Here is a 23,880-nt window from a genome sequence, read left to right as displayed (position 1 = left end):
TAAAACGCGCCGCGAAGGTAAGGGGGAGGGAGGGAGATAGAGAGATTCAGGTAGGAAGGAGGGAGAGGGGCTGCGCACATTCCCTCCCTTAATTGCGGGGACAAGGCCATTCACCGCTCGACGGGGCGGTGGATGGCCTTGTCCCCGTACCCGCAGTGAGCATTCCCCCCCCCCCACACCGTTTCGGAGGGTTACCTGCGGCTACCAGCCACCGTGTCATTCTCTAGTGGATGCTTCAGATGGGCAGACTGGATGGGTTGCTTGGCCTTTATCTGCTATCATATTTCTATGTTTGGTATTAAGTAGTTATGCCCAAATTATATACACCTATACACCGCTGTGCTTGTATCCTATAAAAGGAAAATTGGTGCCTATTTTCCTTTCTCGAACAGGCTCCAGATTGGCCGCCTTTTACAGAATCGCCCACCACATGCTTATTTGTGCTTTTCATAAACCTTTTTAAAGCAAATCCACTGCAACTGAGTACAGTTACGGTCTTCCTACTGCCTACTCTCAGAAGTGCAAGGGCCCCTTGACCCTTGAACCCCCTTGTGATCAGAGCAACAAACACTGAGGCTGCTGTACTGATAGTTCTGCAAACAGTTTTCTGAACTATGTGTAAATGCAAGTTTTATGCTCTCAAGTCTCTCGAGAGGTAAAAGAAAAGTGGATTGCTGGGACGTATATGACTTTAATAAATTAATCCCTTAATCAGAAGAGATTAGTTTCTGAAGGGGCAGTTTATACAGTTCCAAATCTTTTCTACAAAAATTTCAACTAACATTCGTGTTAGGATTTAGATCATATATGATGGGGGCCCTTTTTTTTTCAATTCTTTATTCATTTTTCATCTTACAAGTACACAATATTATATCATTTAAAACTTTTACACATCACTTGAAATTCTTTCTATTGTCATTGTAAATACATAAATTTATTCCCTCCCCACCAACCCTTCCCTCAAATATTTCAATCAAAAATATCATATAAATATTGTATTCTTATTTATTGATTAACCTTTAAATAGAACTTTATACCCTCCCCCCTAAGTATAAATATACTTTCAGTGGAAAATGATGTCTAATCATTACAATAATTTGCCAATGGCCCCTAGATCTTTTTAAAATTATTATAATTCCCTTTCTGCAAAGCAATTATTCTTTCCATTTTGTAAATGTGGCACAACGAATTCCACCAGAATGTATAACTAAGATTATTCTAATTTTTCCAATTACTGGTGATATGTTGCATGGCAACTCCTGTCATAATCAATAGAAGTTTGTTATTGCTTATGATGGGGGCCTTACCTTTTAGATTTTTCATCCCTCCGAACCTTGGCATCTGCTTTAGCACTTTTCAGGTCTCTCTTGGCATCAGCAAGCTGATCTTTCTTGGCATCAATCTGGGTAAAAAGATCAACAAGAAAATGTAGTGATTTTTCAAAGATTAGTTTCCCTGTTCCTTAGCTGTGCTTCCTTCTTTTTCCTGATTTTCTGCTTATAGAGTATTTTAGTTCATGCATTTTATGCTCTCTTACAATGAACAGGTTTGTAAAGCACAGTTACTTACCGTAACAGGTGTTATCCAGGGACAGCAGGCAGATATTCTTGACTGATGGGTGACGGCACCGACGGAGCCCCGGTACGGACAATTTTAGAGTGATTGCACTCAAGAACTTGGAAAGTTCCAGTAGGCCGCACCGCGCACGTGCGAGTGCCTTCCCGCCCGACAGAGGCGCGCGGTCCCCAGTTAGGATAAGCCAGCTAAGAAGCCAACCCGGGGAGGTGGGTGGGACGCAAGAATATCTGCCTGCTGTCCCTGGATAACACCTGTTATGGTAAGTAACTGTGCTTTATCCCAGGACAAGCAGGCAGCATATTCTTGACTGATGGGTGACCTCCAAGCTAACAAAAAGAGGGATGGAGGGAAGGTTGGCCATTAGGAAAACAAATTTTGCAAAACAGATTGGCCGAAGTGTCCATCCCGTCTGGAGAATGCATCCAGACAATAATGAGATGTAAAAGTATGAACTGAGGACCAAGTAGCAGCCTTGCAGATTTCCTCAATAGGAGTGGAACGGAGGAAAGCTACAGATGCTGCCATAGCTCTCACTCTATGGGCCGTGACAGAACCTTCCAGTGGCAGTCCGGACTGAGCATAACAGAATGAAATGCACACTGCGAGCCAATTTGACAGGGTACGTTTAGAAACAGGACGTCCCAATTTATTCGGATCAAAGGACAGAAAGAGTTGGGGTGATGATCTGTGGGGCTTAGTACGGTCTAAATAGTAAGCTAAAGCCCGCTTACAGTCCAAAGAATGAAGAGCCTGTTCTCCAGAATGAGAGTGATGTTTCGGAAAGAAAACAGGCAGAACAATGGATTGGTTGAGATGGAATTCAGAGACAACCTTAGGAAGAAACTTTGGATGTGTACGCAGAACCACCTTGTCATGATGGAAGACTGTGAAAGGTGGATCAGCAACTAGTGCATGGAGCTCACTGACCCTCCTGGCAGAGGTGAGCGCAATAAGAAAAAGTACCTTCCAAGTAAGAAACTTGAAAGTGGCGGTAGCCAAGGGTTCAAATGGAGGCTTCATTAGAGCAGACAGAACCAAATTGAGATCCCAGATCACAGGAGGGGGCTTAAGAGGTGGTTTTACATGAAAAAGACCCCGCATGAATCTGGACACTAAAGGATGAGCTGAGAGAAGTTTCCCCTGAACTGGCTCATGAAAAGCAGCAATAGCACTGAGGTGGACTCTGATGGACGTAGACTTGAAACCAGAGTCAGATAAGGAAAGAAGATAATCCAACAAGGTCTCCACTGCAAGGGAAGTGGGATCATGATGATGAAGAATACACCAAGAAGAAAACCGTGCCCACTTCTGATGGTAACATTGCAGAGTGGCTGGTTTCCTGGAAGCATCCAGAATAGACCGAACGGGCTGAGACAGAAGAGAATCATGTGAAGTCAGCCCGAGAGATACCAAGCTGTCAGGTGCAAAGACTGGAGGTTGGGATGCAGAAGGGTTTCCTGATGCTGCGTAAGCAGAGAAGGAAACAGTGGAAGAAGAAAAGGTTCCCTGGAACTGAGTTGAAGTAGAAGGGAGAACCAATGCTGCCTGGGCCACCGTGGAGCAATCAGAATCATGGTGGCTCGTTCCCTCTTGAGCTTGAACAGGGTTCGTAACATGAGCGGCAGAGGAGGGAAAGCATACAGGAACAGATTGGACCAATCTAGGAGAAATGCATCCGCTGCCAGACGGTGAGGAGAGTAGAGTCTGGAGCAGAATAGGGGCAACTGATGATTGTGAGGAGCTGCAAAGAGGTCCACCTGAGGAGTGCCCCATTGAGCAAAAATGGACTGGAGAGTCAAAGGATCGAGAGTCCATTCGTGGGGCTGGAGAATTCTGCTGAGTTTGTCCGCTAAGGAATTCTGTTCCCCCTGAATGTAGATAGCTTTCAGGAATAAGTGGCGAGCTGTGGCCCAAGACCAAATCTTCTGGGCTTCCTGGCACAAGAGGCGAGAGCCTGTCCCACCCTGTTTGTTGATGTAGTACATCGCAACTTGATTGTCTGTGCACAGTAGAAGAACCTGAGGAAAGAGAAGATGTTGGAAGGCCTTGAGGGCATAAAACATCGCTCTGAGTTCCAGGAAATTGATGTGGTGCTTCATTTCCTGGACTGTCCAAAGTCCTTGAGTTTGAAATTCGTTCAAATGAGCTCCCCAAGCGTAAGGGGAGGCGTCGGTGGTGATGACAAGTTGATGAGGAGGTAGATGGAACAGAAGACCTCTGGAGAGATTTGAGGATATCAACCACCATTGAAGAGATTGACGAAGAGATGATGTCACAGATATGTGTCGTGAGCAAGGATCCTTCGCTTGGGACCACTGGGTAGCTAGGGTCCATTGAGGAGTGCGCAGGTGAAGACGTGCAAGGGGGGTGACATGAACTGTCGAGGCCATGTGACCCAAGAGTATCATCATTTGCTTGGCAGAGATGGAACGTTGTGGAAGCACCTGCTGACAAAGATATTGAAGAGTTTGAAGACGGTTGGACGGCAAGAACGCTCTCATCAGGATTGTGTCCAACACTGCTCCAATGAATTGAAGTCTTTGCGTGGGGATAAGATGAGATTTGGGTAGATTGATCTCGAATCCCAGGAGTTGTAGAAAAAGGATGGTCTTGTTGGTGGCCAGGAGTACTGACTGAGATGAAATGGCCTTGATTAACCAGTCGTCCAGGTAAGGAAAGACCTGAAGGTGGTGTGAGCGTAGAAAGGCAGCCACCACAATCAGGCATTTGGTGAACACTCTTGGAGAGGAGGCAAGACCGAAGGGTAGCACCTTGTATTGGTAATGACAATGATTGATCATGAAGCGGAGATACTGTCTGGAGGCCAGATTGACCGGTATGTGAGTGTATGCTTCTTTGAGATCGAGGGAGCATAGCCAGTCGCCGTGATCGAGAAGAGGGTAAAGAGTGGCCAGAGAAAGCATTTTGAATTTTTCCTTGACCAAGCATTTGTTGAGATCGCGAAGATCTAGAATTGGACTGAGATCTCCTGTTTTTTTGGGGACTAGAAAGTAACGGGAGTAGAATCCCTGCCCCTTTTGATCCAGAGGAACTTCCTCTATAGCGTTCAGAAGGAGGAGGGATTGAACCTCCTGAAGAAGGAGGGAAGACTGAGGAGTGTTTAAAGCAGACTCTTTTGGTAGACTTTGGGCCGGAAGGGTCTGAAAGTTGAGAGAGTAGCCGTGGCGGATGATGTTGAGGACCCATTGGTCCGAAGTGATAACTTCCCACCGGCTGAGAAAAAAAGTGAGACGGCCACCTATAGGTTGAGGTAGGTGGGTAGATGTTTGGACGCTGGCTATGCCCTGGAGAATTAAGTCAAAAGGGCTGCGTAGGTTTTTGCTGTGGAGGCGGCTTCACAAGTTGTTGCTGTGGTGGTCTAGGAGTCTGACGTTGTTGTTGACGTTGACGCCTAGTTTGCTGGGGAGCTGATGGTAATGGACGAGCCACATAACGGCGTTGGTAGGCCGACTGCTGTCTGAAAGGCCATGCCGGTGGAGCCTTCTTTTTTGTTTTGAGGAGAGTATCCCAGCGTGTCTCATGGGCGGAGAGCTTTTGGGTGGTCGAGTCCATGGATTCCCCAAAAAGCTCATCCCCCAGGCATGGAGCATTAGCCAACCGATCTTGATGGTTGACATCAAGCTCGGATACTCTAAGCCAGGCAAGGCGGCGCATGGCCACAGACATGGCCGTTGCTCTGGAGGTAAGTTCGAAGGTTTCGTAAATGGATCTTACCATAAATTTACGGAGTTGGAAAAGAGAAGACGAGCATTGGTGGAAAGCCTGTCGTTTCTGCTCAGGAAGGTACTTTTCAAAGGAAGCCATGGTGGTAAGGAGATGCTTAAGATAAAAAGAAAAGTGAAAAGCATAATTACCAGATCTATTAGCTAGCATTGCATTCTGGTATAACCGCTTACCGAATTTGTCCATGGCTTTACCTTCTCTGCCAGGAGGGACAGAAGCATATACACTAGCTCCCGCAGATTTCTTAAGCGTAGATTCCACAAGCAGTGATTCATGTGGAAGCTGTGGCTTATCGAATCCAGGAATAGGAATTACTTTATATAATGAATCCAATTTACGGGGAGCTCCTGGGATAGTCAAAAGAGTCTCTAAATTTTTATAAAAAGTTTCCCTCAAGATGTCATGAAGAGGGAGTTTCAAAAATTCCTTTGGAGGCTGGTCAAAGTCAAGGGCATCAAGAAAGGCCTTGGATTTTTTAGACTCAGCCTCCAAAGGAATAGAGAGAGATTTGCACATGTCCTTCAGGAAAGAAGTGAAAGACGTGGAATCATGTTTGGAGGATGGATCAGGAACAACAGGATCATTCTCATCCGAGGAACACTCACCCTCAGAAAGAAAAGGCTCTTCGGAGTCACCCCACAGATCAGGGTCCCTAATATGGGAGCTACGGTCTCGAGACTCCGGAGTAGAGGGTTCTAGGTGTCGGGATTTGCGTGCCGACTTCCCGACCTCATAGATACGGTACCGGGAGATGTTACCGACTGCAACGGTGCCGAAGTCTGCACCGACTGATGCTGGGCTCTCGGTTCCGGTGCAAGAACTGGCATCGATATCGATGAGGCCGAGTGAACCGGTACCGAGACAGTGGATGCAGACAATAAAGGTTGTTCCACTGCCGGTACCGGCGGCTCAGACCGTACTGGGAGCGGAAAGTTCGGTGCCAATAGAGCAGGAAGGAGTTGTTGTAACTGCTCCTTGAGCTGCGTCTGTAGGACGGCTGCAATGCGCTCATCCAAAGAGGGCACCGGTACCGCCTTTTTCTTTTGCGGTACCTGCGGTGCTGCTCGACGCCCCGAAGATGAGGAGCCCGAGGTTGAGGGACTCACCTCGATAGGGGCGGAGCGCTTCCGCGGGTGCCTCACGGTCGGCAGGACTGGGCTCGCTGCAATCAAGACTGGAGGACGCTCCAGCAGGGAAGGCTTCTTAGCCGGCTTACCTGGATGTTGCGACGCCGGTGCGGTGTCGACGAAGTGGGTGCTGACTGCGATGGGGCCGATGCCGGTGTCGATGCCGCAGGATCGGACATATTGGCACCGAAGAGTAATCGCTGTTGTATCTGGCGATTTTTTAATGTACGTTTTTTTAACGTGGCACAGCGGGTGCAGGTGGAAGCCTGATGCTCAGGACCCAGGCACTGTAAGTACCAGTTGTGCGGGTCCGTGAGGGATATAGGCCGTGCACACCACTGGCACTTTTTAAACCCTGGCTGGGGGGGCATGAAAGTGAAAACGGCTTCTGCCAAATCGAAGGCCGAGGCCTCGATGGTGGCAGTAGGCCCCGCCGGGGCAAAACCGAAATGAAGAAAAAAATAAAGAATAAACTCTCGGGTTTTTTTTTTTTTTTTTAGAAAAAGAAAAGAAAAAAAGAAGGGAAAAAACTCCCAAAAATGTTTCGCGAGCGGGAAGGCGTATAAGGAAAAATTTCAACAGCCGTTGAAAAATGCGACTTCTTAGCTCCACGGAAACTAAGAAACTGGGGACCGCGCGCCTCTGTCGGGCGGGAAGGCACTCGCGCGTGCGCGGTGCGGCCTACTGGAACTTTCCAAGTTCTTAGAGTGCAATCACTCTAAAATTGTCCGTACCGGGGCTCCGTCGGTGCCGTCACCCATCAGTCAAGAATATGCTGCCTGCTTGTCCTGGGATAACTATCCAACAGGCGCACAGAGTTATACATAAGGGTTACAAAGCAATCAGCCCTTATATGCCCAGTACTGCTCCCATATCTTCTTATTCTTAAAGCAATATTAATCTGTGCCACTTGTATCAATTCAGTATGTAACTTAAACTCCTCTATTAGAAAGGGCACTCTTTTCACAACAGTGGCAATCAAGTACTATTTATTTATTTGAAAGCATTTCTATTCCACAAATCACCTAGCTCCTCATGGAGTACAACTGAGTCCCAGAACTGATTACATAATTCCCATCATCAAGGTTGCCAATGGCTCAGAACACTGAAGCTTAGGGGCACCGAAAGTCCTGCGCCTCACCTCTTCACTATGCACAGTGGTAGGAGCTTGTTTCTTCACTCCCACCCTCTGCTCTTCTACAGCCTTATGCTGTGGCAGTGAAGAAATGTGAAAACAGACACTTCCAGGAGGTTCTCACATTTGAAATCCACCACAGGGCCAATGGGAGTGAACAAACAAGTTTTTGTCACTATGCCCTTCTCATCTGAGAGTAGAAGGTAGGATGAGACTGGGGCTGGAAGGGGCCCGACACGAGCCAGTATTTCCCAGTCTCCAGCAGATGGTGGACATGGCACACCAGTGCAGTCAGGGTGGGTCTCTTAAGGCTAGGGGGAGGAGGGTCCAAGAGATAGAAAAAAAATAAAGAAAGCCTATTTATTCCTTGTTTCTCTCTCAAGTCTGCTGGTACTGTTCAGGAGCTGATACCCACAAGGGTGGTCAGGTACCTCTCTTATCCCTTCTCTCCAGCTTTGTTTCCCTGATGCTGTGAAAGAGTCTGAAGGCCGCAGTGTACTTTGGCTCCCTTTTTCGCTTGGTGGGCAGGGAATCTGGAGTGCCTTAGGGACTAGCCTCAGTTCAGTCCAATTTAAAAAAATTGCCCTAATTCCTTGCAGTGTTTGAGCTGTCCCTGTGTCTGTGTGAGGCCTTGCTCCAGTACTACAATTTATGTGCCAGAGGTAAGAAGAGGGAAGGGAAGCGTTAGCTGTTTGGGTGGACAGTCTGGGTGTCATTAGTGGTGAAAGACTCCACCACTGTGCTGTGGTTAACAGAGGGGTGTGGAAGTCTCTAGAAGCTGCAAATAATACCGTGAAAAAGTAGCTTCTACTCATTAAGGACAAGATTGGAAGAAAAGAAGGGTACCTTGGTCTGTAACGTTATCATGGATTTCTCAAAAGTCTTAGGAGGTGCTCTTTGATGGTTACACAGAATAGCAACAGCTCGGTTGGCACGATTGTAAGAAAGGATTTTTGCAGCTACGTTGTCATCACCTGAAACAAGTTTTAAATAATCAAGAAAGCAAGCACACAAAATTATTTGATTATTTATACACTATTAACAAATGAAAAGCAATTTAGGCCCTTTCACGAAAGTTTAGCTTGTGCTAAGTACCATAGGAATAAAATAATGTTCAGAATTTAGTAAAAGGGCCCCTTAATTGCAGTACAAAATGAAAACCGTCAATAAGTTGTTCCATGCTGATGACTATTTTAGAAACTAAAATATTTATTCTTTTCAAACTCAGATATTGAATTGAAACCTTAGAAAAGATACATCTAATTTACCTAATTATACAACAATGTAGATTTTAACACCTGATATATCAGATACTGTGCCATTTGTTAGAAGTACCGTATATGCTTAGTGCGGAACAAAAAAAAAAAATATTATTTTTAAGTAAAGCAGAGTTCTGTTCTGTCTCCAGGATTCACCAAACAAAAAAACTTAGGGGAACTAATTGATTTCCATCTGGCAGCTATGAACATCCTTACTTGTAAGAGTAACATTTAGTTAAATTTTTGTTCAAAACAACAACAGAGACTACTCTACAATTCAAAAATCTTGATGCATTGAAATGACTATTGTTGTGACAACGCAGCTTTATAGACAAGGTGAATGTTAATCTGTCTCTTTCTTAATTCTTCACATTATGGTGAAATTTGATCTTAGTCCCTCTAAAGCCCTGAATATGTATACCCTAGAGCAGTGGTTCCCAAACCTGTCCTGGGGGACCCCCAGCCAGTCAGGTTTTCAAGATATCCCTAATGAATATGCATGAGAGAAATTTGCATACCTGTCACTTCCATTATATGCAAATCTCTCTCATGCATATTCATTAGGGATATCTTGAAAACCTGACTGGCTGGGGGTCCCCCAGGACAGGTTTGGGAACCACTGCCCTAGAGGAAAGGAGAGAAGGGGAGATATGATTCAGACGTTCAAATACTTGAAGGGTATTAACGTAGAACAAAATATTTTCCAGAGAAAGGAAAATTGTAAAACCAGAGGACATAATTTGAGGTTGAGGGGTGGTAGATTCAAAGACAATGTTAGGAAATTCTACTTTACGGAGAGGGTGGTGGATGCCTGGAATGCGCTCCCGAGAGAGGTGGTGGAGAGTAAAACTGTGACTGAGTTCAAAGAAGCGTGGGATGAACACAGAAGATTTAGAATCAGAAAATAAGATTAAATATTGAACTAAGGCCAGTACTGGGCAGACTTGCACGGTCTGTGTCTGTATATGGCCGTTTGGTGGAGGATGGGCTGGGGAGGGCTTCAATGGCTGGGAGGGTGTAGATGGGCTAGAGTAAGTCTTAATAGAGATTTTGGCAGTTGGAATCCAAGCACAGTACTGGGTAAAGCTAAGAAGAAAAAATTAAAATTGAATCAGGTTGGGCAGACTGGGTCTTTATCTGCCGTCATCTACTATGTTACTAGGTAAACCAGTCCAGACTCGTCGGCTTCTGCTCTTCTACCAGGTAGCACACTTACCGTTAGTAAGCTCTTTCAGTTGCTGCTGTAGCGTAATGGAGGCATTGTATGTACGGAACACCTTGGCCGTCAACCCCTCCATTAGGTCTTGGAGATGTTTGTTTAGGATACCGGTCTATGAAGAAATGGGGAAAATTCAAGAATAATAATTAAGGGATTTCATATAGAGCTTTCGACTGAGACCTCACCCTTGAGCTAACCCTTTGCTTTTAAGAATAGAGATAAATCTCTCCTGACCATGAGGGCAACAGTACATAAGAATTGCCCTACTGGGACAGACTGAAGGTCCATCAAGTCCAGTATCCTGTTTCCAACAGTGGCCAACCCAGGTCCCAAGTAATTAGCTAGATCCTCACTTAACAAAATAATTCAGTTCACACACAATGTATCCAACAATATAAACTAATATACTTTTTTAATCCATTGAATTAGTGCCATAGAACCAGACAATTGTTCTTATATCCAAATAGTTGTTTTTATAACAATATATCTCTACTGTCCAAAACCAACATCCTATCTATTATCTTTTTTTCTTATATTATTCTTTTTTCAGAAGAGTCAGACATCTAAATCATATTCGTTAGCAGCTTGAATCAAATTTCTTTAAAACAGTCACTTGTTTCTCCACAATATCCGATATTGGACTTATGGCACTTGATATATAAGAAAGACTGTTGAAGTCACAAAACGTTGAAACAATTGTACTTATCTGGAGCGTTGTGTTCTCATTAGCAAATTAGACCTGCTTCCAAACTTTTGTGCAGTCTCTGAATTACATAGCGTTAGCCACCTCATCTTCACCTAGGCAGTTAAACCCAGTTAAACCCATCATTCTCAAATATAACGCAAATTTCTATTTATGTAGACCACATGGAGAGAACTATAAGTTTATGAAAGTTCACATATATCTTTTTAGGACCAGTAACAGGCAACATAGCCTGATTTTTTTTTTTTTTTTTTTTAAATCAAAATATTAGTAAAGAGTGCCTAGTTCTATTTGAGAATGAGATTTAATAAGTCCTCTCTCATTTTTCCTTCCACCCAATAGGAACCCAGGCCAGGAGATGCTGGTGCAATGAACCTTCATTTGCAAATACCTGAGGATTCCCCCCCCCCCTTGCTTCTATTCTAGTCATTGTAAGAGTGTTGAGGCCAGAAGCCACACACCAGGGCTCCCACTGGAACACCAGCTCACAGGCTCCAGGTGACCCTCTCTTCTTGGTCAGAACGTCATAACCCCTGAAAGGAGAGAGAGGAGAGCTTTTTTCAGCATCTCCAAGCAGAGGCAAATCTGAGTGGGGGAGCAAAAAGCAAAGAACCTCTATATGGCAACACTGCCACTGAGCCTGCCCAGAATAACAGTCATACTAAGATTTAAACTATTTTAAGTTACAGGGCATCATTACCACACACTTCTCCCTAATCAATTTGCTGCTTACATTTAGTCTGTCAAATAGGTCGTCATCAGTCTGTTTGTTTTCCATGAAGAGTTGAAGATTCTTAAAAACCTGCCAACACAGGAAACAGTATTACAACCCTCCAGGTTTTCAGATTTCTGTGAGTCCAATTACAGCATACATAATTTCAGAAACAGCGTAGCCCTACAGTCAGCAGGAAAACCCCCCCAGACTCCTGAGCAACAGTGATGGTAATTTAGAAAGCTATTAAGAATACAAAAAACAAAATACCTATTGCATTTTGATTTGGTTTCAACAATAAAGTTTAGCTGTAAACAGGTGCTCTCTGAAGCCAGCAGTTCACCTTTCATACAAAAGGAACTAAATATTTGTGGGATTTCCTGCACTGGGCTTCTTTTGGTTCTCATTTTAGGGAAAGAGGACATATTTGTGTGACTGGTGAATCGATTCTTCCGAGAACAGCTGTTAGTAGGGATGTGCAGTCAGTTTGTCAATTCACCTTACAAAATTTAGTACATGCAAAACTGATTTAATACCTTTTAAACTGTGTGCCTTAAAAAAATTCTACTTAACATTTTTTATTAAACACATTTCTACCCGTTACATGCAATGTTGCTTTAGTTGAATACAAATGGGGTTTCCAGTCATACAACTATGACACTTTTTAAATATTTGAGAACATTAAATCACAAAAATGGGTCATAAGCAGGGGCTTGTATTCTAATCCTTGAAAAGTCCGTGAGGACAGACAGTTCCAACTATCTCGACTGTTGAATCCAAACACCACATATTGCAGCCTTACAAATCTCTGAGAGAGAGAAACTGAAGTTGCCAAAGGTGATGTTCCTCTGGAAATTGAACATTGACTGGTTATAACATGAGATGCTGTCTGCTATCCAGTTGGAAATTGTTTTATCACTGTACTGCTGGGTCCATTCAGGTTGAAACAAACAAAGGGTGGATTTTTTTCAGGGTGTGAGATACAAGGTGGATGCTCGTCAGCAATGCCATAAACCACACTCGGCTACCTGCAGGGCTAGCTCACAGTGGCACAGCTTTAGTGCATAATTTTGTGGGCACCACAAAAGATGATCTTTGCTGGCTTATTATTCCTGAGTATTTGCTGGTCTTGTAAACCATCACAGGGTACTCTGATGCATATTCTATTTGAATGCAACACTGTCCATATATTCTGAAAAGATATCTGGATAACAATAACAAAATCCTATCTGTTTCTACACACCAAACACCTAAGAATTATTTTCAAATCCAATGCTCACAATTTCACTAAAGATGATTTTACTTAACTGGAAAGACTGCCACCAAAAGTGAACACTTAATAGATGGTTATCAATTCTATAAACTCTTAAATTTGAAATGTCAATTGCAGACAATTCAGGTCAGATTTAGAAGCTTTGCTGACTAGTGCCAACACTTGATTTTCAAAATTACTGCTAACATCTGAATTAGGGCTCCTTTTACTAAAGCGAGGTATATGCTCCGATCGTCATTCAATTCCTATGTGTAGCAGAGCATTTACCTCACCGGTCCGCGGTAAGAAGCTCTTCCGCAGTTTAGTAAAACCCAGTGTTAATTTTTAATATTTCAAAATATATACGTGCTTTCTAATATTTAGATTATTCAATAACTTAAGTCAATGTCCCTGTTAAAATTTTGGGTTTAACACTTACTTGGTAGTATTTTCTATTGCCAAATTTCAATCAAAATGTCTTGACAAAAAAAAGAAACAAAACTGACTCATGATAAGGAAACTATTCTGTGCAGAAGACTGAAAGCCTGAGGATAATTCCAGGTAAACTCATTTTCTGTACTCAAGTTAGTGGGGTTTCAAACCTGTTTCTTCTCTTTACTTAATACATAAAATATTGGTAGATGTCTAAGTAGTTGTATAGAAAAGTGAAAAAGCCTGTAAAGTGCAATAATATCAAAGAAATATACTCAAAGTGAAGAGGAAGACCTCAGTACTGGGGATTTGCACTCAATGAGTTATGTTGTTATAAAGAAAACCTAAATGAGTTTGCCCTGTACATCATAATGTCTTCTCTTTACTGCCAGCATTTAAGACCAAAAACTCATTTTTTCAGTTCCACCAAAAAAAAGATGACAGAATTGAAGGGGAGGCTTGTGCTCATTTTTCTGCAGTCATACAGAGAAGTGTGTGTGGTGGGGGGGTGCCATGTCTTGTCTTGAGTGTTAGGGTATTTTTGGGATTAGTAGAACTTTTTTTGGAGGAGAAGGGGGGATTGTTTGGAAGAAACAATAGAAAATGAGTCTTTGTTTTGATGCAATTTTGTGTTTATTTTCGGGTCACATGATGTTCAGTTTTGTGTTGTTTTTGATCAAAGATATCTTGAGCTGCACCTTAGCACCACTTGCATGATTCATAGCCCATACGAGCGTGTTTTAGTCTCTCCAGATTCAGTTGGGGTCTCAACGTTCTTGAAAACCTACTTCCTATGAGAGATCCCCATTCCCATCCCTGCAAGCTCTGCCCTCAGCTGCAGATGGGACGGGGATGGAGCTAGATCCTGTGAGAACGTCCTGTATCATTCTCTACTCTGTGGGATCTCAACATTGTCCTGCAACAGCTCACTCAGCTTCTGTTTGAGCCTTTCTTGCGATTACTGGCGTGAAGGCGACTAACTTCCCTGACACAGCATTAAAGTCAAACAAGGAGTCTTTGTTGGGATGAATTTATGAACACAGATGCATTATGATAAGCGTATCCCAGCAGTAATGTTGAAAGAATGATGTTTTGTAGTAGCTGAAGTGATTTTAATTTGGACTTTCACAAGCCTATTACTGACCTTCAGCCAAATGTTTTGCTATAAATTTACTTATGAATAGTGTGGAGATTTTTGGGCAACATGTTGCTGGTTTTTTACTCTACTTTGGTGATTTTTCTTCACCACCACCAAAAATTATATGTGTTTATTTTTTGTTGAATCCTCAGCATTGATAAATGACTTCTAAACACTGAGGTCTAACACTCCTATTTTTGTAAATATCCGGTTGGATTCAACTTATGATGAAACTTGGCTTTGGGTCACATTTCTAGTGTGATCTCTGTTACCATTTTTGTTCACAATAACCAAAATCTCCTATCAATATTGTGTTGTCAATTTTGTGAACTTTCCAAATTTGTTAACTCTCTCAAAGAAATGTTCAGACCACCAGGATAACCTGGACTTCATATACAGGCTGATGTGTGACAAGGAGGAGCCAACAGAGAAACCACTCTGCCAATGGACTCAAGTGGGTTCAATCTTCCCAGGATTAAGGTCCAGTAGAAACTGGTTCAGCTTGCCTTTTGAACATTATTGAGAGAAAATTAGCATTAGCACTTAAGAAACCATGGAACCTGCAATAAAATGTCCATATGGGTCATAAAACAAAACAAAAATTCTCCATATGTACCCAAACAAGTTGTGTGGTCACCACCACATAAATATAAAGGACCTGATTCTCTGAAGGACACCTAAGAAGCGGCTGCCGAGCACGTGTCAATCACGCATTGGTGCCCAGTAGAATATTGCGCTACTTTTACTAACAGACACCTTAAATGTAGGCCAGAATTTTACAGGCCTATAATTAAGGCGTCTGTCGTGCGCCTATGGAGACAAGAAGGGATGCTTACAGATGCTCAAGGCCACGTCTGGTGGAGACCACGCCTATGCCATGCCTTAGACATCCACGTCTCTACACATTTTCATAGGCATGCAACATATGAATACAATGTAGGCGTCCTTCCCCGCCTGCATTTAAAAAAAAAAAAAAAACAACAACAAAAATGTACATCCCAATTAGCTGTGAGATGGTGGTAGGACGCCTACTGCCACCTACAATCGGGATGCTCATTTGTAGAATCAGCCCCAAATTTTCTAATCTTTTCCACAAAGCTCTATATAGTTGATCCACTTGGCAACACTCAGAGCCTTTGCTGTGAACCCGTAAAAGGCAGTTAAAAAAGTCTCTTAGTCATATATAAACTGCCTATCTTCAGATACACGAAAAGTCTGTTAAACCTCTCCCCACCTCAACCCTGTCCATTTACTTAATTTATATAACACCCAATTAAAACATCAATTGGCTCTGCTTCTAAACTGTGCCAATCATAATCGGGTTCTAGTCCTGTTGAGTTGTACATTTACCTCTGCATTTATCAGACAACAACTTCATTTCTTGTCAGTTCTTAGTTCTTCAAACCAGTCTTGGATTGTAGGTGATTTTGGGTTGTTCCAGTGCTCAGAATCACCCTTCCACCTGTTAATATTAACTTCTTACTACTATTATTTTTTGTTAAAATTTAATTTCTTATATCGCCTTCAAGCCCAAAAGCTATTGAAGTGGTGTACATTAGACTTCTTCCTATCTTCCAGATCTAAAGGCAAATAAAAAGGGCAAAAATTCTCGGGTCATCACGTAGAGTTGTTATCATCGTATGTTTGACTCAGGTTTTAATACTAATCCAATAAATTCTGAAGAAGTGGTTTGCCCAGGAACAAATAAATCTCACCCTCTTCTCCACAGGGACTTTATTGTAGTATCGGATGGAATCTTTACCAAGAAAGTCAAACTCTACCACATATTCCTGGCTGTCAATTTCAGGATGGAGTTTGATGTGTTCCACTCTGAGCGAGCAGCAACCAACAGTATCTGCAGTTTCTCCTTCCTCCTTCTCATTACCAGCTCTCAAAGCAAGCTGCAAAAGATCAAACAGAATAAAATATTTAGACTACATTACCTACCAAAAATATCATCCCTCAAGACTATCGTGGAGCTGTCTAGAGTTGTAGAGTAATAAAGAAAGACCAAATAGAATATAAAACACAATCTTTATTAACGTTCTCTCAGGACATAAAATGTGCCAGACATGGCTGCATTTTGTCAAAATGGCTAAGTCGAGGGCAGACTTTTGCCAGCTGTGAATAACACAATGAAACCACCACAGCTGCAATATAAATGTGCCTGGGTTTGTTGAAATTGCTACTCTCTCCAAAGGGCTGGTGGTTACACATTATTATGAGATAATAAAACACTATGCCAAGCAGCCTGCTGCCGTCAGTTATGTGGGAACCATCTGAAGGGCCTAAAATGATAAATTATCAATGAACCTACTTAAAAGGAATGCCACTAATACTCGCTGAACAGCAGATGATGGGTCCTGAAGGACAACAAAACATTAATTTATTTCAATTTTTAATTGTTACCAAATAAGGATGACTTACAATAAAAAGACAATATGGTTTATCAAATAAAAATAACCAACCACCACCACTTCAGCTTTACTAGGATATAGAAATGGAACATCCCCTCCTACCAAAACTTTCGTTAAAGCCTAAAAACTTATTTGGAAAATATCTTCCCCCCCTACCAAACAACTGGCTACAACCAATATAGAAACCAAACAAGACACAAACCACCTCTCCCATCTCAATAGATGATCAAACTCTCTACATATATATCACCCCACAAACCAGAAAAGTGACACTCATATCAGAACCCGTAATGTGAAGATTACACCATCCGATATGGCCAATCTTCTCTCCAAACCATATACCATAATCATATGCCTACATAACCTTAAAGAAATAATATAAATCCTGAACATGGCCTGGCTCTTCTAAATTGTAAATCACATTTGAACTCCTTCTGAGGCATATTAGCGTTCACTTAATTTAACTACATATTACACTGTTTGGAAATACCAGCCTTATGAGTTACACACAAGCAATTTAAAACAATTATAAAAGTACTTCAAAGCAAATCTATAATGTTCACAATTTGAATATTTGCCTCCAACACTGAAACATTGCCAGGCACCTACCGAGTATAGAACAAACAAAAAAGCAAAATTATCTGTGTTAATTCTAGTCTATTCATATACTGCCCAGTATACAAGGTTTAAGAACGATTTACAATTAAACTAATTGCTAGCTTACAAAGGAGCTTTATAATCAATCATAACATTAGAACAACCCTGGAAAATAAAAAACTGACAGAAAAAAACACACTAATTTGATAATAAGCATTGCTTGAACTTAATTGAGTGATCAATAATATGAAATGCTGAAGAAAAAAAGCCAGGTTTTCAGCATCTTTTTTGACAGAAAGCAGGACAATAAAGGTATGCAAGTGGGAGATTTCATTTGATGGTGCCAACAGAAAGCTCCAGAAAAGGCTTTTCAGGCTTCTCTAAGCAAGCATGGAGTTTACAATACAGTACTCCCCCCAAAATTCATGGAGGTTCCGTTCCAGGAATGTCCGTGAATTTCGAAAAACCGCAAAGCGGGAGAGGGCAGCTGGGGTGCTGGCAGTAAATCATACCCGGTATGCTCTGTTTGGGGGGGGGGGGGTAGAGGAGAAGGGATTGGCTGTGCAGAAGGCTGATTTGCGGACTCATTCCCTATATTTTCTTTTTTTTAAAAATCTTTATTCATTTTCAAAAATTACAATAAGTGTACAACAATCATTCATAAATATCTTAATTAATCACTTGACATTCTTATTTTTAACATTCCAAATAAATAATTATATAAGAAGCCCACCCCTCCCACCCATATACTAATAAATAACAATTATCAATTATTATCCTTCATAATCCCACCCCCCTTTATCTTGTCCAATATTTAGGTGTTTAAGATGTCTGATCATCAGAATAAATCATCAATGGCCCCCAAATCTTTTTAAACTTATTATAATTGCTTTGTTGTAGAGCAAATACCCTTTCCATTTTATAAATATGACACACTGAATTCCACCAAAAAGTATAATTCAAAATGTAGTATAATCTTTCCAATTCCCTGTAATCTGCTGAATGGCAACCCCTGTTAATATTAATAAAAGTTTATTATTATTCGCTGAAATTTTGCTTTTAAATCTCATTGAAGTACCAAATAATATAGTATCATATGAAAGGGCAACATGATTTTCTAATAATGAATTAATTTGGGGCCAAATTAACTTCCAAAAGGCATTTATACAGGGACAAAAAAATATCAAATGATCTAATGTCCCAACTTCTAAACCACAATGCCAGCATCTATTGGATCTTGAACTATCTAACTTCTGTAAATGAACTGGGGTCCATAAAGCTCTATGCAACATAAAAAACCAAGTTTGTCTCGTAGATGCTGCCCTTGTAGTTTTTATTCTCCAAGACCAAAAACGTGGCCATTGAGAGGCAGAAATTTGACGCCCAAGCTCAATGCTCCAAATGTCCCTAAGACCAGTTCTTTGTTTTTTATTCAAATATCCATATATCATTTTATACCACTGTGCGGCTTGGTGACCCAAGAAATCCACCTGAAAGCACAGGAATTCCAAACTATACTGAGAATTAAGAACTTTCCATTCAGGGAACCCTTCCTGGATGGCCTGCTTCAACTGCAACCATTTAAAACTTTGTGAATTATTTAAACCAAATTTATGTTGCAATTGTGAAAAACTAAGCAATGATCCATTTATAATCACATCATTCAAAGTCCGTATACCTGCAATGATCCAATGCTTCCAAACTATTTTAAACCCACCAATTTTGATCTTGGAGTTTACCCAAATTGATTGATTTAATGACTTGAAAATTGGGTCTGGTGATAAATTACTCACATAACGTAGGGTTTTCCAGGTATCCAACAAAATTCTATTATTTTTATATTTCCTGGGCATATTTATACTAATAAGATGAGATAAATGTAAGGGAAACAGAAGCCGCCATTCCAGATACAACAAGAATGGAATATTTTCCATGAGATCTGGGAGGATCCAATATATACCCTGTCTTAAAATATAGGCTTGATGATACCTATAGAAATTTGTAAAATTTACCCCTCCCTCCACCATTGTTTTTTGTAGAGATACTAAAGCAATTCTAGGTCTTTTACCCAACCCAACAAATTTTGTAAGAATACCATTTAATCTTTTGTAAAATGACCCCTGGAAAAAAATTGGTATCATACTCATTTGATAGCAAACCACAGGCAATATCATCATTTTGATCGTTTGAACTCTTCCCCACCAAGAAAGATGTAAAGGATTCCATTGCTCACACATCTGTTATTTTTTTTAATAAAAGTTTTTCATTCTCCTTCACTGTGTCTTCTATTGTGTTTATAATAATAATACCTAAGTACTTTAAACCTTCCTCTTTCCATATAAATGAGAATGAATCAAATAACCCTTTGGTACAGTGAACATTAAGCGGGAGAACTTCAGACTTACTCCAATTAATCTTATACCCAGAGAACCTTCCAAACCTCTCTATTAATTCAAGTAAACATGAAATGGTAGTCTCCGGTTCCCTCAAATAAAGCAGAATATTATCCACATAAGCAGAGAGTTTAAATTCCCAATTCGAATAAGTAATACCTCTTATCTCCTTTGCCTGATTGATAGCTATTAACAAGGGTTCTAAGACAATATCAAAAAGCAAAGGAGATAAAGAACAGCCTTGTCTAACTCCCCTTAACAAGTTGAATCTCTCTGACATACTATTATTAATATATAACCTTGCACCAGGAGAGCTATACAATGTCTGACTCATTTGAATAAAACCAGAACCTATACCAAACCATTCTAAAGCCTGATACATAAAAGACCATTCAACTCTATCAAATGCCTTCTCTGCATCCAAAGATATCAGAAAAGCTGGATCCTTCATACTTTTTGTTAAATTTAGAGAATGGAAAGCTAATCTGGTATTATTTGAAGAATGTCTCTTAGCAACGAATCCTGTTTGGTGAGTATCAATAATAAAAGGAAGAGCTTTAGCCAATCTTAAAGCCAATACTTTTGCTATAAGTTTTCCATCCACATTTATTAACGAGATAGGCCTGTAGTTTGAAACCAAAGTTGAATCTCTTTTTGGTTTTGGCAAAACAATAATTAAAGAATCCGCCATAGTACCTTTAAATCAACCTCTAGTCAGTTGATATTGATATAAATTTAATAGATAAGGCAAAAGAGTACTTTGAAATGATTTATAAAATTCAACAGTATATCCATCCCCACCTGGAGCGGATCCAACTCTAAGAGATTTCAATGCTATTTCTAATTCCTTCAAAGATATAGGATCTTCTAAACTTTTTTATATGATCAGGAATCTGTGGTCCATTAATAAGATTTAAAAACTCTAAACCATCTTGTTCTTTATTTTCATAAGACTCAGAAAAATACAAATCTTTATAAAAAGAAAGAAACTGCTTCAAAATATGATCATTTGTAGTGTGTGAACCTCCCTGCATATCCTTAATTGCAATAATTTTGGTTTTCCTTTTTTTTTTTGCTTTAAGAAAATTTGCTAATAATCTTCCTGCTTTGTTTGAGTTACCATAAAATTTAACTTGCTGAGAAAACAAATCTTTTCTTACAAATTGGGAAGCTATCTCATTATATTTGGCCTTCGCTTTTAATAATTTTTGTAAAGTATATTGTTCCTACCTATTAATTAGTTTATTCTCCAATACCTTAAATTTCTTTTTCCAAATCAATAAATTGTTTTTAAGTTGTTTTTTGATGTATGCTGAATACGAAATAATATTCCCTCTTATAGTTGCTTTAAAAGCATCCCATAATGTTTCAATATTGATATCATCAGCAGTGTTAAACTGAAAAAATTCACTCATTTTTGACTTCAAATCTTCTATAAATTTTACACCAGCAAGTAAACCATTATCAAATCTCCATATTGGTTTAGGACAATCTTGTTCATCACATTGCAATTCAATCCACACACCACCATGATCAGATAAAATTATAGGATCTATAACTGCTTTCTTCACCTTTTGAACTATATTATTGGAAACAAAAATATAATCAATTCTCAAAAATGAATTATGGACCTGTGAACAAAATGAAAATTCTCGATCATTAAAATGAAGAATACGCCATATATCAACTAAATCACATGACTGTGTTAAAATATCTAGCCCTAATGACTTAATAATTCTACTTGGTCGTTTATCAATAAGTGGATCCATTACAGCATTGAAATCCCCAGCCACCACTAAATTAGTAGTAGCCAGTGGTATTAACAACTGTTGAATATTTTTTTAAAAACTCCACTTGATTCGAATTCGGAGCACATATACATTAAATAAGTCCAGGGCAGTATTTCTCATTATCATTTTAATATGTACCCACCTTCCTAAAGGATCCACAGCAACTAATTGAAAATTGGCAGAACACTTCCTTTTTATTAGAATAGCAACCCCAGCCTTCTTCCCTACCGCTGGAGCAAAAAAACACTTCAAAACCCAACCCCCCAGTAATTTCTTAGATTCTGCTAACGATAGATGTGTCTCTTGGATAAAATATATATCCGCATTTTGTTTCTGTAAAAAAATTACAATTTTCTTCTTCTTTACTGGATGATTCAAGCCATTGATATTTAGAGAAAAGAATTTAATATCCATTCAATATATCATTTAAAAACATGACACTCAATTTAATACAATTAAAATGATCAGACACCATTACACCCAATAAATAAAATTTCATTCCTACTACAAAAAATTCATCCTCCCACATCCCATCCAATCCCCTTACCCTTAACCCAAATCCCTCCCAATCCCAACCCACCCAATTAATAAGTAATAGTGGAAACTTGATGACACGCATATTAGATTAGATAGTAAATAACCTCCCCAAAGACCATCCTAAAAAAAAATTGTAGAAAAAGTCATATCTTTAAAAATCATTCAAATCTTCTAAGACATATTATCAATAATTATTGTCCAAAATAATCTATAAATAAAAATATATCAAACATTAATCCAAAATGATCAAAATAAAATAAATTACAATACTTTACCAACTTTAACCCATACCACTTATTCAATTTATTTAATACCTCCCCCTGAATCCTCTTACTTTATTTTATATAATTCTATTCTGTTTAAAATATTAATTCAACTGAAAGTGTCATATCATTAAAACAGTACTCTTTAAATCATCACCTATTTATCAACTTACTGAAGAAATTTTCATTAAGTTAGTTCCTTACCCATAACCTAAAATGATAATCTCATTGTACCATATCTTAAGAAAATTCAACATTTCTTAATTCTATATTGCTTCTTCAAAAAATTAATTTAACCTATAGCTAAAATAATAAATATTACATATATACCCATTCAAAATAATTTCTCAAAATGATAGTATGTGTCACTTAATATATGAGCACCCATTATAAACTTCAATTAATATTCAGTACTAACCAATATTTCAATCTAGGTTCTACTATATAAGAGTACCCCATGAACAAAAACCAAATATCACCTACAGATTAAAATTTACATAACAATTACATTCGATTCAAGACATTAACCACCCCCATTCCTCCATGTGAGTTTACCAATTCAACTATGAATTCTAATGTATCTTTATCTATACATTCTGAATTCGCCTTCTTTCTTTTATCAAGCAATTCTACAAAACTCCGACATAAATTGAGTCATTAGTATTATTATATAAGGACCTTCACAACTGCGCTTCTTTTCATTCTGCTAACATCCTCTTTACTGGAACATTAATTTATTAACACATCTGTATCCTGCCTTCCATCATGTCATATAACTATATTCATGCAGGACTTCCAAATTACCCAAAAAGGTATTGGAAATGACTTTAAAGAACTGTATATCTTTAAAAACTGTAAAGATTATTCTCAGTCTTCTTCTTCTTTGTTATACGCCAATATTCTCACAAAGTCTGACGTTAATTGAAGAAATTCATTTTCACTGTACATCTTAACTCCGCTATGCCCTTACTCCAGAAACTTCTATGCTTCTCCAATTTCTCAACAATCTATTCCCACATATAGCTATCACATATAATCCACTGTGTATAATCCATTGCTTGATCATACAGCAAATCATGTACATCCGAATAACCTTTTAGTCATATTAATCACCATAAGCCAGGAAATGAAGTTTAGGATACCAGCAGTAGTAAACATTCCATCTTCATAAATTTGAATTATAAAGATTCTAACTGAAGTACATATTCAAAAGCATAAAGTAAAGCATTCATAAGAAACATCCCATTCAACACATCCATCCATATTCACAAGTTCATATCACAACCCAAAATGAGAAGATTGAATTCATTCTCCTTTACATCCTACATTCATCTCTCCTCTTATGATACCATTGACTGCTCATGCCTGTTTATAAACTCGCATAATTGCTCCGGGCTATCAAAGGTTGTAGAAACATAGAAAGATGACGGCAGATAAGGGCCATATAGCCCATCAAGTCTGCCCACACTATTTACCCACCCTCTTAAGTCTTCTGACCCCTTAAGTATAATTGTAATTATACTGTCACTCTACTGACCCGCTCATTCAAGTCCTAGTGACCCTATCCCTTGGCATGACCTCGTA

The 23,880-nt window shown here is 39.8% G+C and overlaps 1 protein-coding gene across 1 annotated transcript in view; it reads right to left on the bottom strand.

The window, feature by feature from the left end:
* Positions 1–23,880, bottom strand: part of TOP1 (DNA topoisomerase I) — a 160,346-nt gene that overhangs the window by 6,680 nt on the left and 129,786 nt on the right. Inside the window, exons 15-19 of the mRNA XM_033963352.1 lie at positions 16,015–16,200; positions 11,499–11,567; positions 10,060–10,174; positions 8,431–8,558; positions 1,308–1,402 (exon numbers count right to left, since the gene is read on the bottom strand). Coding sequence (XP_033819243.1) covers positions 1,308–1,402; positions 8,431–8,558; positions 10,060–10,174; positions 11,499–11,567; positions 16,015–16,200 — 593 coding nt within the window. The remainder of the gene's footprint in view (positions 1–1,307; positions 1,403–8,430; positions 8,559–10,059; positions 10,175–11,498; positions 11,568–16,014; positions 16,201–23,880) is intronic.

Source organism: Geotrypetes seraphini, chromosome 11 (genome assembly GCF_902459505.1).
Source record: "Geotrypetes seraphini chromosome 11, aGeoSer1.1, whole genome shotgun sequence".
Lineage (NCBI taxonomy): Eukaryota > Metazoa > Chordata > Amphibia > Gymnophiona > Dermophiidae > Geotrypetes > Geotrypetes seraphini.
This window is presented reverse-complemented; position numbering and strand designations above follow the sequence as displayed.